The sequence below is a fragment of the Schistocerca gregaria genome, chromosome 7 (assembly GCF_023897955.1).
Source record: "Schistocerca gregaria isolate iqSchGreg1 chromosome 7, iqSchGreg1.2, whole genome shotgun sequence".
NCBI classification, from domain to species: domain Eukaryota; kingdom Metazoa; phylum Arthropoda; class Insecta; order Orthoptera; family Acrididae; genus Schistocerca; species Schistocerca gregaria.
In genome coordinates this window covers 275,209,367-275,235,400 of record NC_064926.1, presented here as the reverse complement: position 1 = coordinate 275,235,400, position 26,034 = coordinate 275,209,367, and the positions used below count along the sequence as shown (strand labels likewise).

The following is a 26,034-nucleotide window of genomic DNA, read 5'->3' as shown; positions in this document are numbered from 1 at the left end:
GTGTACTTATAACAAACACTTTCTGTGGTTCTTCATCCAATGGAATCTACAAGTAGGCAACACACAAATCTATCTTAGAAAAGTAACTTCCAGCACCAAGCACGTCCATGAGTTCCTCAGGGCAAGGTAACGGATAGGCGCCAACTACTGTCTGTGGGTTGACTGCAGACTTGAATTCAATACAAATGTGAATGCGACCTGAAGGCTTAGGCAACAAAACAAAAGGACTTGCCCACTGACTAACTTGAATAGGAGAAATTACACCATTATCTTGCAATTCTTTCAATTCAGTGGCTACTTTGTCTCTTAAAGCAACTGGAATGGGACGGGCTTGAAAAAACTTAGCCTGTGCATTATCTTTCAATGTAACGTGTGCTACAAAGTTATTAGCTTTTCCCATGCCTTCTGAAAATAGTTCTGGAAATTCTTCAAGCAAGTTAGCTGTAGTGTTTTTTGGTGCAAAAGCAGATACGGAAAGTACATGTCCAGCAGCTGCTGATGTGCACATAATGAACATTTGATAGTATTGTCAGTAACATGCTCAAGACAGACTTTTTCATTAGCACCGTCAATTAGTCTGTGCACTGATCTACACAGTGTGTCCCCATTCCATTAGAACTGAGACTATAAAAATTGTTCACGAAAGCATTTTAAAAACATTTTGAAGCAGTCACTGTAGTCCTTTTTTGGAAGTGTATTTAGTACTGGATAAAATATCCCAGAGGTAAAATAGTCCCCCATTCGGATCTCCGGGCAGGGACTACTCAGGAGAACATCATTATCAGGAGAAACAAAACTGGCATTCTATGGATCGGAGCATGAAATATCAGATCCCTTAATCAGGCAGGTAGGTTAAAAAATTTAAATAGGGAAATGAATAGGTTAAAGCCAGATATAGTGGGAATTAGTTAAGCTCAATGGCAGGAGAAACAAGTCTTCTGGTCAGGTGAATAAAGGATTACAAATACAAAATCAAGTAGAGATAATGAAGGAGTAGGTTTAATAATGAATAAAAAAAATAGGAGTGCAGGTAAGCTACTATGAACAGCATAGTGAACGCATTTTTGTAGCCAAGATAGATACAAAGCCCACGCCTACCACAGTAGTACAAGTTTACACGTGACAGCTAGCTCCGCAGATGATGAAGAGACTGAAAAAATGTATGATGAGATAAAAGAAATTATTCAGATAGTGAAGGGAGACGAAAATTTAATAGTCATGAGGGACTGGAATTTGGTAGTAGGTAAAGGAAGAGAAGGAGAAGTAGTAGCTGAATATGGAATGGGGGTAAGGAATGAAAGGGGAAGCCACGGGTAAAAGAAGAGATATTGAATTTAACTGGTGGAAGGACAAAATGTAAAAATTCGTTAAATGAATCTGGCAAAAAGGAATACAAATTCTCAAAAATGAGATTGACAGGAAGTGCAAAATGGCTAAACAGGGATGGCTAGAGGACAAATGTAAGAATGTAGAGGCATTTATCAGTAGGGGTAAGATAGATACTGCTTAGAAGTAAATTAAAGAGACCTTTGGAGAAAAGAGAACCACCTGTATTAATATCAAGAGCTCAGATGGAAAACCAGTTCTAAGCAAAGAAGGTAAGGCAGAAAGGTTCAAGGGCGATCTACATGAGGGCAATATTACAGAAATGGAAGAGGACGTAGATGAAGATTAAATGGGAGATATGATACTGTGTGAAGAGCTTGACAGAGCGCTGAAAGATCTAAGTCCAAATGAGGCCCGGGAGTAGATAACATTCCGTTAGAACTACTGAGAGCTTTTGGAGAGCCAGCCCTGACAAAACTCTACCCAACGGTGAGCGAGACGTATGAGACAGGCAAAATACCCTCAGACTTCAAGAAGACTATAATAATTCCAATCCCAAAGAAAGCAAGTGTTGACAGGTGTGAAAATTACCAAACTATCAGTTTAATACGTCACGACTGCAAAATTTTAGCAAGAATATTTACAGACAAATGGGAAAACTGGCAGAAGCCGACCTTGGGGAAGATCAGTTTGGATTCAGTAAAAATGTTGGAACACGTGACGCAGTACTGACCCTATGACTTACCTTAGAAAATAGATTAAGGAAAGGTAAACCTAAATTTTTAGCGGTTGTAGACTTAGAAAAGTCTTTTGACAATGTTGACTGGAATACTCTCTTTCAAATTCTGAAGGTGGCAGGGGTGAAATACAGGAAGTGAAAGGCTATTTACAATTTGTACAGAAACCAGATATCAGTAATAAGAATTGAGGGGCATTAAAGGGAAGCAGTGGTTGAGAATGGAGTGGGACAGGGTTGTAGCCTCTCTCCAATGTTATTCAATCTGTATATATGGACAAGCAGTAAAGGAAACAAAAGAAAAATTTGGAGTTGGATTTAAAATCCATGGAGAAGAAATAAAAACTCTTAGGTTTGCTGATGACATTGTACTTTTGTCAGAGGCAGTGAAGGACCTGGATGAGCAATTGAACGGAATGGACAGTCTCTTGAAAGGAGGATGTAAGATGTACATCAACAAAAGCAAAACGAGAATAATGGAATGTAGTCGAGTTAAATCAGGTGATGGTGAGGGAATTAGATTAGGAAATGAGACACTTAAAGCAGTAGATGAGTTTTGCTGTTTGGGAAGTAAAATAACTGAGGATGGTCAAAGTAGAGAGGATATAAAATGTAGACTGGCAATGGCAAGGAAACTGTTCCTGAAGAAGAGAAATTTGTTAACGTTGAATACAGATTTAAGTGTCAGGAAGTCGTTTCGAAAAGTATGTGTAAGGAGTTCGGCCATGTATGGAAGTGAAACACGGACGATAAATAGTATAGAGAAGAAGAGAATATAAGCTTTTCAAAGGTGGTACTACAGAAGAAAGCTGAAGATTAGGTAGGTAGATCAAGTAACTAATGAGAAGGTACTGAATAGGATTAGGGAGAAGAGGAATTTGTGGTGCTACCTGACTAGAAGAAGGTATCAGTTGGTAGGACACATTCTGAGGCATCAAGGGCTCATCGACTTAGTATTGGCAGGAAGCACGGAGGGTAAGAATCATATAGGGAGACCAAGGCATGAATGCACTAAACAGATTCAGAATGATCTAGGGTGCAGTCATTACTCAGAGATGATCTATCATGCACAGGATAGAGTAGAATGGAGAGCTGCATTAAACCAGTCTCTGGACTGAAGACCACAACAACAACAACAACAACAACAACAACAACAATAACAACAGACTGCTACGGTCGCAGGTTCTAATCCTGCCTCGGGCATGGATGTGTGTGATGTCCTTAGGTTAGTTAGGTTTAAGTAGTTCTAAGTTCTAGGGGACTGATGACCACAGATGTTAAGTCCCATAGTGCTCAGAGCCATTTGAACCATTTGGACAACAACAACAACAACAACAGCAACAACATTTAGTACTGGAGTACAGTTTTGTTCTATGTCCTTAACTGCATCATAATGGTGTCCTTTCATTGCCAGCTTCAATTTGAGGAACAATCAGAAGTCGAGTTGGGCCAAATATGGCAGGTGACCAAGGACTGCGATCTGTTTTCTGGCCAAAAATTCACACACAATCTTCACTTTGTGAACTGGGGGTGGTGTTTTGGAGAAGCCGCCAGGAAACTGCTTCTTGGTATTCAGCCATATTCTACGAATTTTTAATCACAAACACAAAATTTAACAAGAAACTTGATGTTGCCTCACTGCTCCACCTCCATTTTCCAATGAGAGTCAGATGCATACTGTTATATTTGCAGCCAAGACTCCCACTCCATTGGCCTTGTACACAGCTGTTGTTGGAACTTCAAGGGTTATAATACTGATGTTTGCCAAGTGATAGCATTACAATTTGGAATTTCACACAAGCAGTCCTAAGAGAACTGGTACATGCAGTGTATAACTCATTGCTTCCTTTATTGTTGAATGATGTTTGCCAATAAAGTTAGTTTCTCAGTTGAGACAGTGGGATCAGCTGCAGTGTTTGCTTTGCATGTTTTCACATAGAACGTCTAATCTGTGTCCCTTATTAATGTATAGCTATGCCTGAGTGTAGTGTTTCTCACAGAGTAACTGCCTCTGTTCTTGTTCTTCTTGTAGTCAATGTGATATTCAGGAGTAAAACAAAGTAACTGTCTGAAAGGGAAAGGAGGTCATCTCCCAAGCTATCTTTTGTGACTCTGCTTTGCATTCAGATATGCTGATGCCCTTAAAGTTTTTGTATGACCGAGTAATTAGTTGCAGTTTCTTTCTTGGACATCCCAATGAGTACATATGAAATTGACGTCACAGGTGGAGATGGAGAACAAGATCTAAAGACTGAAAAAAATGGACTGATTGTTAATTCACACATTCTGTAGAGGTTCAACCTGAGTGTAAAAAAGATCCACTCATGAATTTGTTATGTATTTACTCATTAGTAGTAGAGTAAGAAATGCACACTAGCACTCATAATATAATTGCCATGAGAACAGGGCTGGTTTAAGGCACAAGTGATGTGAGCCGTTGCTTGGAGTGCTAAGCTAAGAGGGGCATCTGTGATACCACAACTATAATATTTCTGTACAAAATATCACAATTAGTAGCATCCAGTTGGGTGTGCCCAAGTGCAAGATTTTGATATGGCTTGTAACACAATTAGTAGCAAAAACTAACCCAGGTGAAAATGTATGAGGGAAAAGGCTGGATGGGTGTGGCACCAAATAAAAAGTCACTTGTGCAGAAAAATGTTCCCAAACAGTCTCTGCTTGAGTGTTAGAAATTCCTTGAAGCTTACACAGACTGATCTTCATGTTAGATTCCACTAAAATTTTCCAGTGACATTTTTGCATGTTCTTCATTAATTCATAAGAATGGTGATGGTTCAAAAATGATACTGAAAAATCTTGATGAAACTTCTGTGAAAACTGACAATGAGATAACACACAATAATGCTAAGGTGATGACTAGAGAAACTGGTGGTGGGGGGTTAGTTACAGTGAAATAGTTGAGAGTGTACACAGATTCAGGTATCTGGGGGATAAAACAAAAGGTAAGCTACAGATGAACAACAACATAACAGACAGATTTCAAATACTGCAGAAACTTTGAAGTACTGTAAAGAAAACCTATTGAGGGTTATTAAATTGCAACATTCTGTGCTGATATTTATAAATTCTGCCTGGCCTACAACTAAGACTACTACTAAAGTATCTCATTGCGGGATGGTGTGCACAGGAAGCAAACACGAAAACATGAACAACAGAAAGTAGATTCTCAATGAAAGGAAAATAAGGGATAATCCTGATCTGTGAGGGGAATTGTTCGCCAGAAGATGATGGGTGCCAAACTCATTGAAACGTTGTGACAAGACGACGCCACCACTCGGCTAATAACCCGAGATGAATTCATCAGTGGAATACGCCGAGAAAGACAGGAATCGCATATAACACACAATCTGTCACCATAGGTTACTCTGCAAGGTCGGGATTGTTCACGTTGGTGGCTTCACTGACGTAGTTGTGGTGTGCGATATTAGAAACTCATTGGTATTGCTTAGATTCATGGTCAGTTTCAAATTTAGTTTCAGAATTCATATTTCTGGAGCTGCTGCAGGCAGTGGTCCTATAATGACCATCTTGTGTATGGATACAAGAAACCAGTGATATTATGTGGCTTCATGGATGCAAGGTAACGCCAGATTTGTCTGGTGGTACTAGTGCCTTCTTTACTGCAGCAGATGTCACAGTGCAGCAGAGCTGCTTCAGCTGCAGGCATCTGGCAGAGTGCCAGCCCACTGGGCAATGTTGTGTGGCGTATGTGCTCAGTCATCAGGCACCAACCATACACTGCACTCAACTTCCTGTTAGAGGAAGGTGGCGAAACCATCTCAATGCATAAACAGTACCCAGGGCAGTAATGACAGCCAAGGACACAGTGTCTACTTTGAGCAAAAGAGCATATACTCAGTGGAGGAGGAGGAACAAAAGATTTGGAGAGATGTCTGCGGGGGAAGGAAAAAAAAACATGGTGAAGTTTTAGTGCAAAAATCAATGCAGCTGTAATTTTTGAGTGTAGAACCACTCGCAAGCATAATGTGAAAGAGGAGATTGAGATTTGCCAATCACATCATGAGGCTGTATAGCATATTGACCAAGAATATGTGGGGCACAACATGGGTATTGGAGAAAAAAAAGGAAGAACTCAGAGATGATTGGAAAGCAATTAGGATAGAAGAAAAGCCCGAAACAGTGCAAACTGGTCCAGCCACAGGAAAATAGTGAAAGATCATGGATGGAGTGGTATAGGAATCAAAATTAGATCAACGAAACAGAGAGAGTTAAGAACCCTGAGAGAATGAAGTAGTATTGACAAGAAAGAAGACTTACTGAACAAGTCACTCATTGCCCAAAAAGGTCAAAAGAAACCTAATAATAATTCAGACTAGGTAGTACAAAAAATACAGAGTAAAATAAAATGGATTTCAGTGAGAACTTTCTTGTAGTTTTGAACTTCTGTAATGTCTTGTCATCCAACTACTTTGATAGATATATACTTATTGATAAATACTGCATATTTTTGCGATGTTTAACCAGGTCTATAAGCACACCAAAACCACAGTCACTGTATAGCTTATTTGACCTTGTGGAACTCTCATCACTTTTCGTATGCCATGCTCTTACACTAATAACACCTGCAGCCACATATAAAGAAAGACAACTTGCACGCATCTACCTTTGAAACTCAACCTTCAATGTTATATACTATTAAGGACAAGGGGCAGCATCCTTTTCAGTAGTTGCAGGGGCAACAGTCTGGATGATTGACTGATCTGGCCTTGTAAACCAAAGTGGCCTTGCTGTGTTGGTATTGCGAACAGCTGAAAGCAACGGGAAACTACAGCCATAATTTGTCCTGAGGGCATGCAGCTTTACTGTATGGTTAAATGATGGTGTCCTCTTGGGTAAAATATTCTGGAGGTAAAATAGTCCCCCATTCAGATCTCCAGACAGGGACTACTCAGGAGGAAGTTGTTATCAGGAGAAAGAAAAGTGGCATTCTACGGGTCGGAGCATGGAATGTCAGATCCCTTAATCGAGCAGGTTAGAAAATTTAAAAAGGGAAATGGATAGATTAAAGTTAGATATAGTGGGAATTAGTAAAGTTCGGTGTCAGGAGGAACAAGGCTTTTGGTCAGGTGAATACAGGGTTATAAATACAAAATCAAATAGGGATAATGCAGGAGTAGCTTCAATAATGAATAGGAAAATAGGAGTGCGGGTAAGCTATTACAAACAGCATAGTGAACGCATCATTGTGGCCAAGATAGACACAAAGCCCATGCCTACTACAGTAGTACAAGTTTATATTACAACTAGCTCTGCAGATGATGAAGAAATTGATGAAATGTATGATGAGATAAAAGAAATTATTCAGGTAGTGAACGGAGACAAAAATTTAATAGTCATGGGTGATTGGAATTACAGAGTAGGAAAAGGAAGAGAAGGAAACTTAGTAGGTGAATATGGATTGGGGCTAAGAAATGAAAGCGGAAGCTGCCTGGTAGAATTTTGCACAGAGCATAACTTAATCATAGCTAACACTTGGTTCAAGAATCATGAAAGAAGGTTGTATACATGGAAGAACCCTGGAGATACTAGAAGGTTTCAGATAGATTATATAATGGTAAGACAGAGATTTAGGAACCAGGTTTTAAACTGTAAAACATTTTCAGGGGCAAATGGACTCTGACCACAATCTATTGGTTATGAGCTGTAGATTAAAACTGAAGAAACTGCAAAAAGGTGGTACGATGCCCTAACATTCTATTACTCACTGTCATCATTTCTTCCCTAACCAAGTGTCTGAAATTTAATGCTTATTTTTCAAAGCTCTGTCCTTCCACCATTGAGTAAGGAGTTTCATAAATTTGGTGAGTCTTGCTTTTATTCTGTACTTTCTACCTTTCAGTCTGTCAGGAGGTTTCAATTTGTAGAATATTAATCAAATCCTGTTATACTTAGGAATAATGATATTTTTATGTCTTAGTCAACATATTCTTTATTTTATTTTCATCAATTTCTTGTTTGATTCCTTACCTAGTGTATTTCTGATTATTTTAATGTTTACCACACATCTCTTGTGATGAACTGTAGTTAACAGAGAACTGATATCAAACTTGATGATTTTGCTTTTCTGCCTAGTTATGAACTCCACCTCTTTTCTCAGCTTAGTCACTCTCTTTTTAGCAAAGTAACACTTGCTTTCAGAAGCCTATGTGTCATGCATTTACTCTACTGCTAACGATGCCACGTCTGTTGCATGATTACAGTTTGGGTAAATTTGGTCTGAAAGTCACCTCAAACTTATTTACCTATGAGCAGGAAGTGTCATCAGCGTGATTAAAAACAAGTGCAAGACGTGTTCCTTTTTTTAAGAAACCTCAAAAGCTGTGATCATGTTAAAATATACTATCTCCAAACATATAATTTTAGGTATTTGTAACTATAAATATAAATTCTGCGAAGCTCCAAACAGGAGAGTAGCACATTATTTGTCATTATCAAACTCTGTCTGTCTTAATAAACCTTTCACAAAGAGTAATACTGTTATAGAAAAAGTCAAAAGTTGGGCTGTATTAAAGGCGAATCATCATGTGGTTGCTTTAATGTTTTACTGTGCGTTATTCACTATTTTATAAAACGCGATTATGTCTGTGTAGCTTTACTGACAATTTTAATTGATGCAGGTCTGACAATGACAGTGAGGGTCCTGACATATCTATTGGAGCTGAAATGCGCGGGAATCTGCTCAACAGAGTGAAGGAGAATGATTTTACAGATTCATACTCTCCCCCTCCAGCTATTTCTTCAGATGGAGAGCAGTTGCTGGAGCAAACCAGACACCAGGTAATTAATTTGTGTAGCACATCTGAAGACAACCATTTGATGTGGGTGTAGAAGTATTTAACAACTAAAGGATTTATATCCAAAGAATTGGTTTCTAATAATAATAATCTTAACAGACTGTTAGACTCTTTTAAGATTCCTTCAGTGTGTCAAAATCCTTACACATGTTGTATATATTTTTGTTACCTGTTCCTTTTTGTTATCCACTCATTCTGAAAGTTTAGTGTTGGATACTTTTGTATTCTGTGTGCCTCTGACTGAGTTTCAAATCTTTATATTTAATTGAATGATTCAGTAAGTGTTGGTATTTGTTTTAAACTTGTGAACTTGTAATTATTATGAATTACTCACTACTGCTATACCTATGCCACAGGTATAGTATAGAAGTAACTAAATAATTTGTATAATAATTCTCATTTTAAGTGCATAAGAAATAATGATCATACTAAAAGTTACTAGGAATAATAGTATATCATTTACCATGTTGGGGTTAGAAAATTTTTCTTGGTGTCAAAGTTTCTCTTTTTAACCAGAATTGACTGCACTTTGACATGCATTAGATAAAGACAGTATGGAGTATTTGAATATCACTGCCAGAATCTCTTCTATCATTAAGTAAGAGGATAACTTTATGCATACATTCATAGATGTGTCTGATTATAGAAATTCAAAAGGAAGATTATAACACAAAATTTTTGAGATGACAATCCAGAACATTGTACCTAAGCCCAAGCTGAGCATGTAAGTCATACAAACAGTTTAAAAGAAGAACTTCACCAGAATGAAATCTGTTATTCTATTTAAGGAACATTTGTTGGGCTGAGAATTTGTGATGGGTGATTACCTGATTGAAACCAAAACATAAGTGTTCATAATGGAAGTAGTAATGGCCTGTTAAACCTTTGAACTGTCTCATGTGACAATCTTAACAAGTTCAGTTGCAAGAACTTATGTCCACAAAGAGCAAATTTCAAATCTAGCACACATAGCAAAATTATTGTGAATCTTCAGAATTTATTTATTAAAAAAATGATTTTTAAGGTTGAATAAAAAGTACAATGTTTTTGTTCTATTGATTTTTGTTAATTTTGAACTATTTTTCAGCTTATTAAACCATCTTCAGGAACCAGCTGACCAGTGTCTTGAAGGGACATTGGCTCTTAGGTAACCACACATTATAGGCAAAGATATAATCACTTGCATACAGTGTTGTGCATCAAACTTGTTTCTTAATGTTGAAGTTACACTTTACACTGTGAACAGTGTTAAGCAAAATAAATAATTAAGCTACACAATATTCTACTAAACTGAGTACTCTTCATTTATGTTGTGCAACAAACATGGTTTTTAACATTGTAAGCTAAACTTTAAGCAATGGACAGTTGCACACAGAATAATTCATATACATAGCTGTATAATGTTACAGGTTATATGGTTATGATGCCATAGTTCATGATGTCTTGTCTTTGATTGAGAGAGGAAAGTTGCCACTCACCATATAGCAGAGACGAGAGATGTTGAGTCGCAGTAGGCACAACAAAAAGATTCACACAATTATAGCTTTTGGCCATTAAGGCCTTTGTCAGCATTACACACACATGCGCGTGCGCGTGTGCGCACACACACACAAACACAACTTGCAGTACCTCCATTCATTTCAGACCTACTAACCACCAGCAATGCCTCCACTTTGATAGCTGCCACTCATTCCATACCAAGAAGTCCCTTCTGTACAGTCTAGCCACCCATGCTCATCGCCTCTGCAGTGATGAGCAGTCTGTTTCAAACTATACCGAGAGTCTCACTGAAGCCTTCACTGACTGTAATTATTCTCCCAACCTTGTACAAAAACAAATCTCCCGTGCCTTATCTTTCCAGTCTCCACCGCCTCCCAAAGTCCCACAGTCCAGCCACAGAGGAGCATTCCCCTCATAACTCAGTACCATACGGGACTGGAGCAACTGAATTACATTCTCCACAAGAGTTAAATTACTTCTCGTCATGCCCTGAAATGAGAAATGTCCTGCCCACTATCCTTCACACACCTCCTACAGTGGTATTCCGATGTCCACCAAACCTACACAGTATACTCGTCCATCCTTACACAATCCCTGCTCCTTACCGCCATCCAGTCACCACTCCCATCATGCATTCATGCTGCTGCTCGCAGTGTGGTTTCAGTTGTCCGAGACTGCAGATGTGTGTGCAAGTTGCGTTTGCATGAGTGTGTGTGCGTGTGTGTATGTGCATCTATTGCTGAGAAAGGCCTTAATGGCCGAAAGCTATAATTGTGTGCATCTTTTTGTTGTGCCTATCGCAACTCAGCATATCTGCTATATGGTGAGTGGCAATTTTCCTTCTCTAATATTATTGCATTCTGTCCTGGATTTTCCATTGTTTGATTGAGTGAATACTAGTAACGTAAGTTGAGCAACAAGCATGTTTTACATGGTAAATAAAATTTTTATGCAATGGGCAGTATTAAACATAGTACATGGATAAATACACAATATTAAAGTAGGTTGTTGTTGTTGTTGTGTTCTTCAGTCATGAGACTGGTTTGATGCAGCTCTCCATGCTACTCTATCCTGTGCAAGCTTCTTCATCTCCCAGTACCTACTGCAGCCTACATCCTTCTGAATCTGCTTAGTGTATTCATCTCTTGGTCTCCCTCTACGATTTTTACCCTCCATTGTGTCCTCCAATGATAAATTTGTGATCCCTTGATGCCTCAGAACATGTCCTACCAACTGGTCCCTTCTTTTTGTCAAGCTTTGCCACAAACTTCTCTTCTCCCCAATCCTATTCAATACTTCCTCATTAGTTATGTGATCTACCCATCTAATCTTCAGCTTTCTTCTGTAGCACCACATTTCAAAAGCTTCTATTCTCTTCTTGTCCAAACTATTTATTGTCCATGTTTCACTTCCATACATGGCTACACTTCATACAAATATTTTCAGAAACGACTTCCTGGTACTTAAATCTATACTCAATGTTAACAAATTTCTCTTCTTCAGAAACACTTTCCTTGCCATTGCCAGTCTACATTTTATATCCTATCTACTTCGACCACCATCAGTTATTTTGCTTCCCAAATAGCAAAACTCCTTTACTACTTTAAGTGTCTCATTTCCTAATCTAATTCCCTCAGCATCACCTGACTTAATTCGACTACATTCCATTATCCTCGTTTTGCTTTTGTTGATGTTCATCTTATATCCTCCTTTCAAGACACTGTCCATTCCATTCAACTGCTCTTCCAAGTCCTTCGCTGTCTCTGACTAAATTACAATGTCATCAGCAAACCTCAAAGTTTCTTTTTCTTCTCCATGGATTGTAATACCTACTCCGAATTTTTCTTTTTTTTCTTTACTGCTTGCTCTATATACAGATTGAATAGCATTGGTGAGAGGCTACAACCCTGTCTCACTCCCTTCCCAACCACTGCTCCCCTTTCATGTCCCTTGACTCTTATAACTGCCGTCTGCTTTCTGTACAAATTGTAAATAGCCATTTGTTCCCTGTATTTTACCCCTGCCACCTTCAGAATTTGAAAGAGAGTATTCCAGTCAACATTGTCAAAAGCTTTCTCTAAGTGTACAAATGCTAGAAACGTAGGTTTGCCTTTCCTTAATCTTTCTTCTAAGATAAGTCGTAGGGTCAGTATTGGCCTCACGTGTTCCAACGTTTCTACGGAATCCACTCTGATCTCCCCTGAGGTCACCTTCTACCAGTTTTTCCATTCGTCTGTAAAGAATTCGTGTTAGGATTTTCCAGTCGTGACTTATTAAACTGATAGTTCGGTAATTTTCACATCTGTCAATACCTGCTTTCTTTGGGATTGGAATTATTATATTCTTCTTCAAGTCTGAGGGAGTTTCGCCTGTCTCATACATGTTGCTCACCAGATGGTAGAGTTTTGTCAGGACTGGCTCTCCCAAGGCTATCAGTAGTTCTAACGGAATGTTGTCTACTCCGGGGGCCTTGTTTCGACTCAGGTCTTTCAGTGCTTTGTTGAACTCTTCACGCAGTATCGTATCTCCTATTTCATCTTCATCTACATCTTCTTCCATTTCCATAATATTGTCCTCAAGTACATCGCCCCTGTATAGACCCTCAATATACTCCTTCCACCTTTCTGCTTTCCCTTCTTTGCTTAGAACTCAATTTCCATCTGAGCTCATGATAGTCATGTAAGTGTTTCTCTTTTTTCCAAAGGTCTCTTTAATTTTCCTTACCCCTCGTGAGATAAGCCTCCACATCCTTACATTTGTCCTCTAGCCATCCCTGCTTAGCCATTTTGCACTACCTGTCAATCTCATTTTTGAGATGTTTGTATTCCTTTTTGCCTGCTCCATTTAGTGCATTTTTGTATTTTGTCCTTTTATCAATTAATTTCAGTATCTCTTCTGTTACCCATGGATTTCTACTAGTCCTCATCTTTTTACCTACTTGATCTTCTGCTGCCTTGACTATTTCATCCCTCAAAGCTACCCATTCTTCTTATACTGTTTTTTTACGCCCCATTCCTGTCAATCGTTCCCTAATGCTCCCTCTGAAACTCTCTACAACCTCTGGTTCTTCCAGTTTATCTAGGTCCCATCTCCTTAAACTCCCATCTTTTTGTTGTTTCTTCAGTTTTAATCTACAGTTCATAACCAATAGAATATTTTCAAAGTCGACATCTGCCCCTGAAAATGTCTTAGAATTTGAAACCCGGTTCCTAAATCTCTGTCTTACCATTATATAATCTACCTGAAACCTTCTAGTATCTCCACGGTTCTTCCATGTATACAACCTTCTTTCATGATTCTTGAACCAAGTGTTAGCTATGATTAAGTTATGCTCTGTGCAGAATTCTACCAGACAGCTTCCTCTTTCATTTCTTAGCCCCAATCCATAATCACCTACTATGTTTCCTTCTCTCCCTTTTCCTACTGACGAATTCCAATCACCCATGACTATTAAATTTTCGTATCCCTTCACTACCTGAATAATTTCTTTTATCTCATCATACATTTCATCAATTTCTTCATCATCTGCAGAGCTAGTTGGCATATAAACTTGTACTACTGGCGTGTCTATTTTGGCCACAATGATGTGTTCACTATGTCGTTTGTAATAGCTTACCCCCACTCCTATTTTCCTATTCATTATTAAAGCTACTCCTGCATTACCCCTATTTGATTTTGTATTTATAACCCTCTATTCACCAGACCAAAAGTCTTGTCCCTCCTGCCACCGAACTTCACTGATTCCCACTATATCTAACTTTAACCTATCCATTTCCCTTTTTAAATATTCTAACCTACCTGTCCTGACATTCCACGTTCTGATCCGTAGAATGCCAGTTTTCTTTCTCTTGATAACGACATCCTCTTGAGTAGTCCATGCCCGGAGATCCGAATGGGGGACTATTTTACCTCCGGAATATTTTACCCAAGAGGATGCCATCATCATTTAATCATACAGTGAAGCTGCATGTCTTCGGGAAAAATGATGCCTGTAGTTTCCCCTTGCTTTCAGCCTTTCGCAGTACCACAACAGCAAGGCTGTTTTGGTCAGTGTTACAAGGCCAGATCAGTCAATCATCCAGACTGTTGCCCCTGCAACTACTGAAAAGGCTGCTGACCCCCTTCAGGAACCACACGTTTGTCTGGCCTCTCAACAGATACCCCTCCGTTGTGGTTGCACCTATGGTACGGCTATCTGTATCGTTGAGGTACACAAGCCTCCCCACCAACGGCAAGGTCCATGATTCATGGGGGGGTAAATATCATTTTTATGCAATGGACAGTATTAAACATAGTACATGGTTAAATATGCAATATTAAAGTAATACAATATATATTCTTGAAGTTTCAGGGGTAAGGAATAGGAAATTCTGTTATGTTTTAAGTTTGAGTATCAGAATGTGCCATTGTGGTGGTTTGTGGGTATGTGGCAGGTTGATAGCACCGTGTGAAGCATAAAAATGGGGATATGCTTCACATGATGGTATCAAGCAGCCACACACCCACAAACCACCACAATGACACATACTGCTACAAAAAGTAAAACATAAAAGAATTGCCTATTCCTTAACCCACAGTCATCAACTACATAAATTGTAATACTTTAATATTGTAATTTTAACTATGTACTATGTTTAATATTGCCCATTGCATAAAAATCAAACAATGGAAGATCCAGGATGGAATTTGTCAATAATACACACACACACACACACACACACACACACACACACACACACACACACACGACTGTAGTCTCAGGCAACTGAAACCACACTGCAAGGAGCAGCACCTAGATGGATGGCATGTAAGAGGTGCCGGGGTGGGGGTGGGGGGGGGGGGGGGGAAGGAGTAAAGGAGAGAAGTATAAAAAGACTGGTTGTGGTGATAGAATGACAGTGGTGTGGTGCTGGAATGGGAACAGGGAAGGGGCTGGATGGATGAGGACAGTGAATAACAAAGGTTGAGGCCATTAGGGTTGTGGGAATGTAGGATGTATTGTAGAGAATGTTCCCACCTGCACAATTCAGCAATTCAGAAAAGCTGGTGTTGTGGAAGGATCTATATGGCACAGGCTGTGAAGCAGTCATTGAAATGAAAGATATCATGTTTGGCAGAGTGTTCAGCAACAGGGTAGTCCACTTGTTTCTTGGCCACAGTTTGTCGGTGGCCATTCATGTGAACAAACAACTTGTTGGTTTGTCATGCCTACAAAGAATGCAGCACAGTGGTTGCAACTTAGCTTACAGACCACATGAATGGTTTCACAGGTGGCCCTGCCTTTGATGGGATAGGTGATGTTAGTGACCGGACTGGAGTAGGTGGTGGTGGGAGGATGTATGGGTCAGGTCTTGCAACTAGGTCTATTACAGGGATGTGAGCCATGAGGTATGGGATTGGGAGGAGGGGTTGTGTAAGGATGGATGAGAATATTGTGTAGGTTTGGTGGACAATGGAATATCACTGCAGGACAAGTGGGAAGGATAGTGGACAGGACATTTCTCATTTCAGGGTATGACAAGAGGTAATCGAAACCCAGGCAGAGAATGTAATTCAGTTACTCCAGTCCTGGATGGTACTGAGTTACAACCCCTTCTCTGTGGCAGGACAGTGTGACTTTGTGAGATGGTGGGAGACTGGAAAGATAAGGCATGGGATTTTTTTTTTTTTTTTTTTTTTTTTTTTTTTTTTTTTTTTTTAACTAGGTTGGAGTGATAATTAAGATCAGTGAAGGCTTCAGATTTTCCCCTAACTCAGTACCACCCAAGATTAGAACAACTGAATTACATTCACCTCCAGGGTTTTGATTACCTCTCGTCATGCCCTGAAATGAGAAATGTCCTGCCCGCTATCCTTCCCACACCTCCCACAGCGATATTCCACCATCCACCAAACCTACACAATATACTTGTTCATCCTTACACAACTACTGCTCCCAATCCCGTACCTCATGGCACATACCCCTGTAAGAGATGTGACAAAATGGCAGAAATAAGTTAAGGTTATGACCATACCATGAATAAAATTGCCAAATTTAGTAGTGTATTGACACAGGTTGTGCAGTGTATTTACAAGGAATGTTGTACGATTTGCAGCTGAGGAACATGGTGTAAGAATAGTGATCATAACAAGACTCAAACCCACAGGAACTCTATGACATGTCTTGCCTCGTCAATGACAATTGATTTTTAAACCTGGTAGCAGTTCTTATTGTCAGTGAATGCAGATACACCTCAACTAGTTTCTGAGCAGACTGTATGCAACGGATCTTTGGAGTCAGGCACCAGACAAACAGTCATTGCTTACAGTGGTAGATAAAGCTTCACATCTTCAGTGTCCAAACAAGACATAAACTGCACAATAATTGACTAGCTAGTCATAATTTTGTCTCTTATCAAATCTTGAAAGTCACTGACATTCCAGTCAAAAATTTATGTAATGTATCTTCTTCCTCTTTCATAATCTACTAGTAAATAACACCATAAGCAAAGTCCAAGATAATCTCTATGGGTAGCATATTTATCAGTCGACGTCACATTTACCAACACTTTATTGCAACAAATCATACTAAAAGATTTGTTTAGAAGAGATCTTTATTGTTAGCTTTGCATATGTTAGCTTTGTTACAAGCTTAATGGTTTTAACATTTTCAATTCTAAACATGAGATGCTTAATGTTTTGTGTATGTTTAATCCACAATGTTTTTGTGACACCTTGGATATTGTGCTGTGATTGGCTGACAGAACCAAACTGAGCAACCACCATGTTGAATTAAGTGTTTGAGTAGCTTGTCAGTTGTGCAGTTGTTTGAATCATCACTGTTTTCAAAGCATCAAGTTGTTTTCCCAGAAAAAGAATTGGAAGTAGCTGCAAATTTCTTTAAATTACAGTTTCCACACTTAATGTCATGAACTGAATGTGATGCATAGCCAAAAGGACTTCCTGAAAGCATCAGCTGTTTGACCTTATTCAGCTGGAAACATCACCATTATATGTTCCCAATGATTATCAATGGTAAATGAGACCTTAACATACTGAAGAGATGCTGCAAAGTGAGATACATATTCACTAGTTTTCACTGCATCAATATTCCCTTGTTTGTGAACAGAATGTCAATGAGGTGTAATATTAGCCAAAAAAAAAAGATCCATAAAAGGAAATCTTTGCATTGCAATAAATGCTTCATGATTTTTTCACCACTTTAATTTTCACTTGAACTCCACTTTTGAAGTCATTCATAACTGGAACACTTTCGTAACGCTGAGCTGTCAGTTTTTCAGGCATTTCATTTTGTCTGCCTTGCTGAGAACAGCTACTATTACATAATATGCAATGTGTCTTTTTGATTTTACAAAGGAAATAAATCTTTCATTTATATTTGGCGGTAACTCATCCCAAATTATTAGGACCAGTTGTGACTGATTTGGGAAGTCAGTGGTTACATCAAACTTCGATTGCAAGTGGAAATTTGTTTGCTTTTTTTTTCCACTTCTGATGAGATTGAGGCATATGTCATAAACTGTCATAAATTAATTCCAGGAGTTCATTTTAAATTGTTTTGAACAGACCTAAGTAACTTGATGTTTTAAAATATGTTGCATCAAGATGCCATCCCACTCTAAAATTAGACCAAGTAGCTCTCAGAATATTCCTGTGATCCTGGTATTTTGTGTTTATTTTTGCTCCATAAGAGAAGCTCAAATTTGCCTCAAGATTTGATGTAGTCTATAAGTTCACCTAGTTTATACTGGTTCTTTGGCACATTTTCAGTGTATTTCTCGATATTAAGGCAGTAAGCACTACATAGTTGACACATCTTTGTGTAAAAAACTCTTTAAGGTTGTGATACTATTCTCAGTCCACATTCTATCAGTACAATTTGTAACAAGACAAGTGAAACAGAGAATTGAATTTTTCACTTCACAACAACACAACCACTTAGCTGTATTATACATCCCTTTGTTGGAAATTGCATACATATCTTTGCCTTTGTTTACACTGTGTTTGTTCTGATTGATGTTCAGATTGGGCCTGTATGCACCTAATTCCTTCACTTTTGTCCCAAGTTTATGTTCAAAATTTGTGTGCAATAAATTGCACATTGCATTCATATTATGCTGTTTTCAGACCCACAGGATGATATACTGCAGTAATTCACTACAAAACAAAACTCACTAGCACAATCAATTCATAAAAGAAACATGCTAATAACACATTATATCCGACAAACACTGTCAGCAAGCAAGGAAACTGAAGTTTCCTATAATCATTAGTGAAACCCTCACTATATGGGTACGCATTACCGTATTTTAGTATACCCTACCTTTAGAATCTTATTCCTACAGTGGATAAAATTGCTAATCCCAGAATCAGATAACTACCTAAAACACTATGAAAACATTAATACTAAATGTTGATTAATGACATAGCAAAGCTTAATAGAGATGTAGAGCGACAAGAATTAAACAGTGGAGCATGAAAATAGTGTGGAAATTGGCAGGGCACTCTTAAGCTGTACAATCAGTGCCTTCAGGATGCCCATAACTGCTGTTCTCCGAAGAAGCCACACCTGCAGATGTCATTCCAAGGCACAGCCTAATGACTAGCTACTACCTGTTAAAAAAACATCACACAGTTTCAGCAGTTCCACAGATGTTAACTGTCATTATTTAAAATAATGTGTGAAATGCATTCTGATGATTTAAATCCTGTAATATATTATTGTAAAATGCTTTTTAATATATATTCAGTGGTCTCCATGTGAGAGACTTTAACTGCAAGCCAGTTTTGGTTTGCACAATAATATTTTTACTGGTATGTCTGACAATTGAGAAACTTACCTGATTATTGGACTATTAAGGGGGGGGGGGGAGATATCACAGAACTTTTCAGGATTCTGCAATAAGTGGATAAGGATAAGAGGTTGTAAATGCTAATTTTTTTTAGACAGCTCATAAATATTGTGCTTTGGAGGATCATCAGAACGGTGATTTTTCTGGAAAACCTAGAATTTTCAGGAATTACATTTTACATGGAAAAATCTTGGTACCTCAGGGAATTTCATAAACTCTCAGGGTTCTGTCTTTTAGTCTAGCATTTTAATTTAATTTTATTCGGCTTTATAAATAACAAATTTTAAAATACTTTATGTTTCAAAGTGGGGTGATTAAGTGTGTTAATTACATGAATAATTCCCTATAAATTATTGATGTTTGAAAAGTGCAGTTAAACTACTACTTATTGGCTAGTATGTCTCAGCCTTGAGGACAGAAACAACACTACTGTAATGTGAAATGCCCTCACCCCCCCCCCCCCTTTTCCTGTTACTTTATCAGGAGCTTCATATGATATCATCTTCTTTCCCATCCCTGATCATGAATGTGCAGCTTGAAACTGTGGAGATTGTCCAGTTTCCAAAGATGCACCTAGTGCCTTCTTAAACATTTTGCTGCTTAGTAAAGATATTGCTTCACTGCTGAAGATAAATTTATCACATAACAGTCCTCTTCTGTAAGCACTGGAAATTGCCTTCAAAATTTCAAACTCTCAGCTGTATCATTAAGCATGGACATGTGTTTGAGCTACAAGTTGTAAATGTTCTGCTACTGCCATTCTTATTAGATCATTCTCATGACAAACCACACAGCATCCTATTTTCTATAAATTTTCTTAAGTCCATCGGTATATAGATAATAAATGTGGCCTTTTTTTTTTTTTTTTTTTGCTGTAATTGCTTCTGGTCATATCAGATTCTGTAGAAACATATCAGAATATTTTCAATAAAATAATTTTAAGTTATTTTGAATGTGGAATCTTTATAAGCATAAAGTATTGCAGCAAGTTCCGTAAGGTAGTCAACAATGTAGGTGAATTTAACAACATTGCATTATATTGTAGGCCAACTGTTGAGAATCTGTTGCAGCAGTCTGTCCTGGTGATTGTTCTAAGTAAATTAATAGCACTGTCTGTAGCACCACCCACCTGAAAATTTGGTGGGATATATATAGTTACCATATATTCAAGGTCTGGAAGAGAATTTACAGCCACTGTGTATTGAAGGTTTGGGAAACAGTCTGTTAAAGAGATTTCCTGCAGTTTATAACTGACCATAACTTAGCTAAACCATCATAGCACTGCACATATTTTTAGGAAAGTTCATAAAGTTTAACTGATATTAAAGATTAATGTGGGACTGACAGCATATATTTTCTAGCCGTTGTTTCATTTTTTTCCATGCTGTGCTGCAGGAAGTGAAGAAGAGTGGAAAATGCTATGTTTCACAGCTGCTATTTAAGTTAAAAAGTAGCCTACAATAGTTTTGTCTGTTAACGTAAACGTAACGTAACGTTAACGTAAAATGCTCTCTAATAACAGAGCCATTGGAGAATCACGAGAACAACCCAGTAATTTGTGCATGTCTAGAATTTATGAGCAATGACATTAAAAGTGTAGCACCATGCAATATTTGTTGAGAATCTGTATAGTTACCAGAAGCTCCAAACAATTTAGCTAACAATACAGCTCCTTAACTCTCCCCCCCCCCCTCCCCCCCCACCATTGGAAGACGTATAAACATAACTCTGTCTTCAATGAAATATGTCAAAAACTTTTAGTGCGCTAGATGATGCAACTTAGTTCGTAATTAATCCTTGCATGTAAAGGTCATGTGTTCATGAACCAGATCTACCTGCATTGTTCAGAATACAAATGTACTACACTCCATAATAAAGTAATTTGGTAACAGTCTCACTGCCACCAAAGTAACTGGTTTTTTCTTTGTATGATTTTTCAGGCAATGGAAGAGTTAAAAAAAGTATTTGTGCCAGAGTTAGCACATAGAACATATCTTCCATTGCTAAGATTCCTCGGTGAATCAGTTATGGCACAGTCTCTGAAGAATGAGGAATTTATTAGAAGTCTGTGTTCTCAGGCTGAACAGGAGAGTCAGCAACAGGCATCTCCTGTTGGAAGTGAGTAGTCACTTTGAATAATCCTAATAAGATGCAAGCTGTGAATAGAGTGATACCTCTTAATGCTCTCCTTACCATTAGAATAAAAGTTTTTTTGTGATTTTTCAGTTGTGGAAGACACAAGATGCTCATCTGATCGGTTGTCTCCAAGTGGGACACAGGTGGCAGAGAGGACTTCAACTGGTAGCTTTGGGAGTAATGTTGAAGTTGTTGGCAATAGAATTGATTTACAGGTATGTTCCTTGGACTACATGTAGTAGTAACAAAATTGTTTGTACATAAAATAAATGTACTGGATTAGTCATAAATGTTTTTAGAGTTTCAGAAAATAAGTGGAGGAAAACTACAAGACACACAGAAAAATTGCATTAGGCAATAGAGAAATGTTTAGGTTTCAAATGCAACTTGTAGGTTTTCATTGCGGCTGTGCCTAGAGATGAAATCAAGTGACCTCAAAGGCTTCTGAAAAAGAAAAAAATCCTATTGAGTAGCATGTTCTATGCAATTCTGCAAAATTTTATATGCTCATGGACATCTGAATGAGAGACACTGTCATGTTCCAAAATTAAAATCATCACTGTTTTGCTATGGTTGTGTCGTTTTTTTAGAATAGTCAAATACATAATATTAGTAACAGTTCTCTCTGAAAAGGATGAGAATGGATTACGAGACACATTCACTTTAGTGTGCTGGGAATGTGTGAAATATTTTCTTGGGGTTTTCAGTTGCCTCAGTGTTTACATTATGACAATTCACATTGTGGCACATGAAACATAACTTCTGTTGAAAATTGTGCCAAATTGAACATAACGCATGTAATCTTGAGGACTTATCAGCTAGACCAACTGCACTTAATACAGTTTGTTATGATTTGTGTTGACTGTGTCAGACATTGGCAGTGGTATTAGCAATTTATGGCTAATGTGTTTCGTCACTTTTCTTGGGCTTGTGGCTGTTTACTTCATATGTTCCATGAATAGTTTTGTCAGTTGAAGTTTCTGTTTAATAGGTGATGCCTAATCTCCACTAAAGCGTCATAACTGACTCAGGCTTAGCAAACTACAGGACACAAAAAAGTTTCTGTTTAATAGGTGATGCCTGATCTCCACTGAAGCGTCATAACTGACTCAGGCTTAGCAAACTACAGGACACAAAATGTAGTTCTAGCTCACACATACATGTCATGGGAGTATTGATAGTACTTTGTATTTGTACACGGCATGAACTATGGAGCAAAACTTGGTGTGATTCTCTGTTTAATGGTATATGTCTGTGTTGTTGTCAAGCTGTTATGTATAAATAATAATAATAATAATAATAATAATAATAATAATAATAATAGAAACAAGAGTTGGAATACACCAGCTATAAAAATCTCTTGCAAACATAAAAGAATACTCAACATGTTATGTAAACAAACAGAATACTATAAAAACTACACATGTATCCTAAGAAGTGTGATAAGACAAGCAAAAAGGATGCAGAGTGATGAGTACATTGACAAATCCAGCAATAAAGTAAAAGCAATGTGGAATATCATAAAAAAGGAAAGAGGGAATGAAAGCTTCACACATGAACATAGAAATCAAACTCAACAGTGAATCTATATCTAATCCCGAAGTTGTGATGAACTCTTTCAACAATTTCTTTACAAGCATAGCAGAAAAATTGGTCCAAAATAATCCTAACACAAATTACCAACCAGCAAACCAAAAATATAACACATGTGCAGAGTCAATTTTCATTACCAAAGTCACTAAAAATGTTGTTCCAAAATCCCTCAGAGAGTTAAAAAATTCATATTCAGCTGGAATTGATGGTATCCCAGCAGCTGCAATCAAAAATTGTGAACACACAATTGCTGAACCATTAACTCACCTCTGCGACTGTTCTTTCCAGGCAAGTATCTTCCTGAAGCTCTGAAGCTTTCTAAAGTAATTCCTGTCTTCAAAAAAGGTGATAATAAAGATATAAATAACTACAGGCCTATCTCAATCTAATTCTGCTTTTCTAAAGTTTTTGAAAAAATAATGTACAAAAAAAAATGATGGACTTCATTGAAAAAAAAAAAAGGTTTACTAAGTTTAGCTCAACATGGCTTCAGAAGCAACAAATCTACTGAAACTGCAGTATATGATTGCATAAATACGCTATTAGAACTGTTAGATAGTAAACAACCCATAACATGCATATTTCTGGATCTGCCAAAGGCTTTTGACACTGTTGACCACAAAATTTTACTGGAAAAATTAGAACACTATGGTATCAGAGGAATTTGCAAACAACTGGATTGCTACCATTCCTAACCAATTGGATACAGAGAGTCAGCATGAAATATACTAATAGACAAAGCAACACAATAACCGAAATACTATCAAGTAATAAAACTGTAAAGCAAGGTGTTCCACAGGGTTCAGTATTGGGACCCCTACTTTTCCTCCTGTATATTAATGACTTGAACCTGAATGTTGATGCACACAAAACAATAATATTTGCTGATGACACAACTGTACTCCTCAAAGAGGAGAATACAGAGACTGTGAAAAAAGCTGTGAACTTGGCCACTGAACAACTCAGCAACTGGTCAAAAATCAACAGATTAACTATCAACACAAAAAAATGCAAATTCCTCTCAGCCATGTGTCACTGTAAATAACCAGTCAATAGATACTGACACTGCTTTCAAATTCCTGGGTCTGTGGGTTCAAGATAACCTGAAATGGAATACACATACAGGAAAGGTAAATGCCAGGATTTGTACTGGCTGTTATGCATTGAGTGTACTGAAAACATGTGCTAGCCTGAAAACATTAACCAGTGTGTACTACACTTACATACAAGCCCACCTAAAATGTGGTGTAATATTCTGGGGAAATTCTCCAACTGCTCTGAGTGCTTTCAGAATCCAGAAGAGAACAATGAGGATTATTACTGGGAGCAAACCCAGAGACTCCTGCAAACCCATCTTCAGAAAGTTGGAAATCCTTACACTGCCTTGCCTCTACATTCTTGAGACTCTAAAATTTTTCAGAAACCACATAGTGCCAACTGACCCCAGAGTCATAAAAAACAATGAAATACATGAACACAACACCAGGAAAAACGCAAACCTGCATGTTATATGTACAAACACTCAACTTTGTAAAAAGGGAGCTTACCACATGGGCCTCCAACTGTTCAACAATCTTCCCACTAGTATTAAGTCCATTGAAGACAACATAAAATTTAGCAAAGCCGTGGAGTCATATTTGTTGTGTCACTGTTTTTACTCTGTAAATGAATACTTAGAACAGTAATCTTGCTGTTTGTGTTAAATTGAAAACATTGAGCAATACAATACATTAGGATACTATGGGCCTATGTTAATATATGTTAACTGATATTTTCCGACATCTGCAACACACTGTGTATCAGATCACATGGAATATATAAATAAATAAATGTTCTAAACTCTTTTAGGCACATTTAAGTATGCCCAAATTTAGTCTCAATACATAGACTGTTATCATAGTAATAATATCAAGATGAGATTCCCTTAACAAAACTGTAAAAGTGTCAGGATACAGAATGGCTGGTCAACGCTTTCTTGCAGAAAGTGAAACCCAGTACTATCAATAGACACAAATAAAAGTAAAGAAACTATTTTCATTTTCAGAACTGTCAGTTTCTTCTTAAGGGAGGGAAGATGCACAGGCTGGTGAAGGATAGATATGAGAGGCAGATCACTCTGGGTCCAGACTAAGGTAGATTTACCTATTGTGAGCATGAGGACATACAAAGATGAAAAGGGGGGGGGGAGGGGATATTACACTAAGAATTCAAAGACAGCATCTTGTAATCTCTGTACTAGGTTCATTCCAGAAATAGTAGGACACAAGAGAAATAAATAATAATAACAACAACAATAATAATAATAGCTACTTTATTCAATATCAAATGAAAAAGCAAAGATCATTTTTCCTGAAGTTGTCCGTTTGTAACAAGTGGGTTTATTTTTTATTATTTTTATTACAACATATTGATATGGCAGGACAGGCTTACATAGTACAGATTATGTATTTTAGAAGTGAATGGAACAAAATTAAATGTTAAGGAATTATATTAAGTAATAAAAATATACATTTATAAAGCTTACATAAAATTTTATTTATTCTGTGCAAAGCTGAGATGTTTAAGTGTTTATTCCAGTGTGGTTGATTTAAAAACATACATATTTATAATGATTAATATCCCAGCTTCAGAGAATAATTCATGACATGAGTCTCTTGGTTTGTACCGCAAATTATTCTAACAGCATTTATCTGCTATTTTAAAAACTTGTAAAAATTAGATTGTGTTTTGATACCCCATACTTCTGTTGTATGATTTATACCGGATGACACCAAGGCATGGTAGGCTGTCCATTGTACATAAATATCATTTCAGTATTTGCTAAGTGTATTTACTGCAAATATATTTGCTAGCCAGAAAAAGAGCATAGATATCCTAGTGAAGTGTATGGTATGTTGTTGTTCCCAGGAATTTTATGTTGCTCTCATTAATAACAGTCAGTTCCAGTGCACAATCACATTTCAGAATCTGTCTGTCTTGCGGTGCTAAAATTTTGACTGTTTTTGTTCTGTTTCTGAGGTGACTTTCATTATGATACTGAACTCTTTCATTTGTG

General features: G+C 37.7%; 1 protein-coding gene across 1 annotated transcript in view; it reads left to right on the top strand.

The window, feature by feature from the left end:
- Window positions 1-26,034, top strand: part of LOC126281214 (WD repeat-containing protein 81) — a 253,643-nt gene that overhangs the window by 181,405 nt on the left and 46,204 nt on the right. Inside the window, exons 20-22 of the mRNA XM_049979961.1 lie at window positions 8,722-8,881; window positions 21,191-21,368; window positions 21,477-21,601. Coding sequence (XP_049835918.1) covers window positions 8,722-8,881; window positions 21,191-21,368; window positions 21,477-21,601 — 463 coding nt within the window. The remainder of the gene's footprint in view (window positions 1-8,721; window positions 8,882-21,190; window positions 21,369-21,476; window positions 21,602-26,034) is intronic.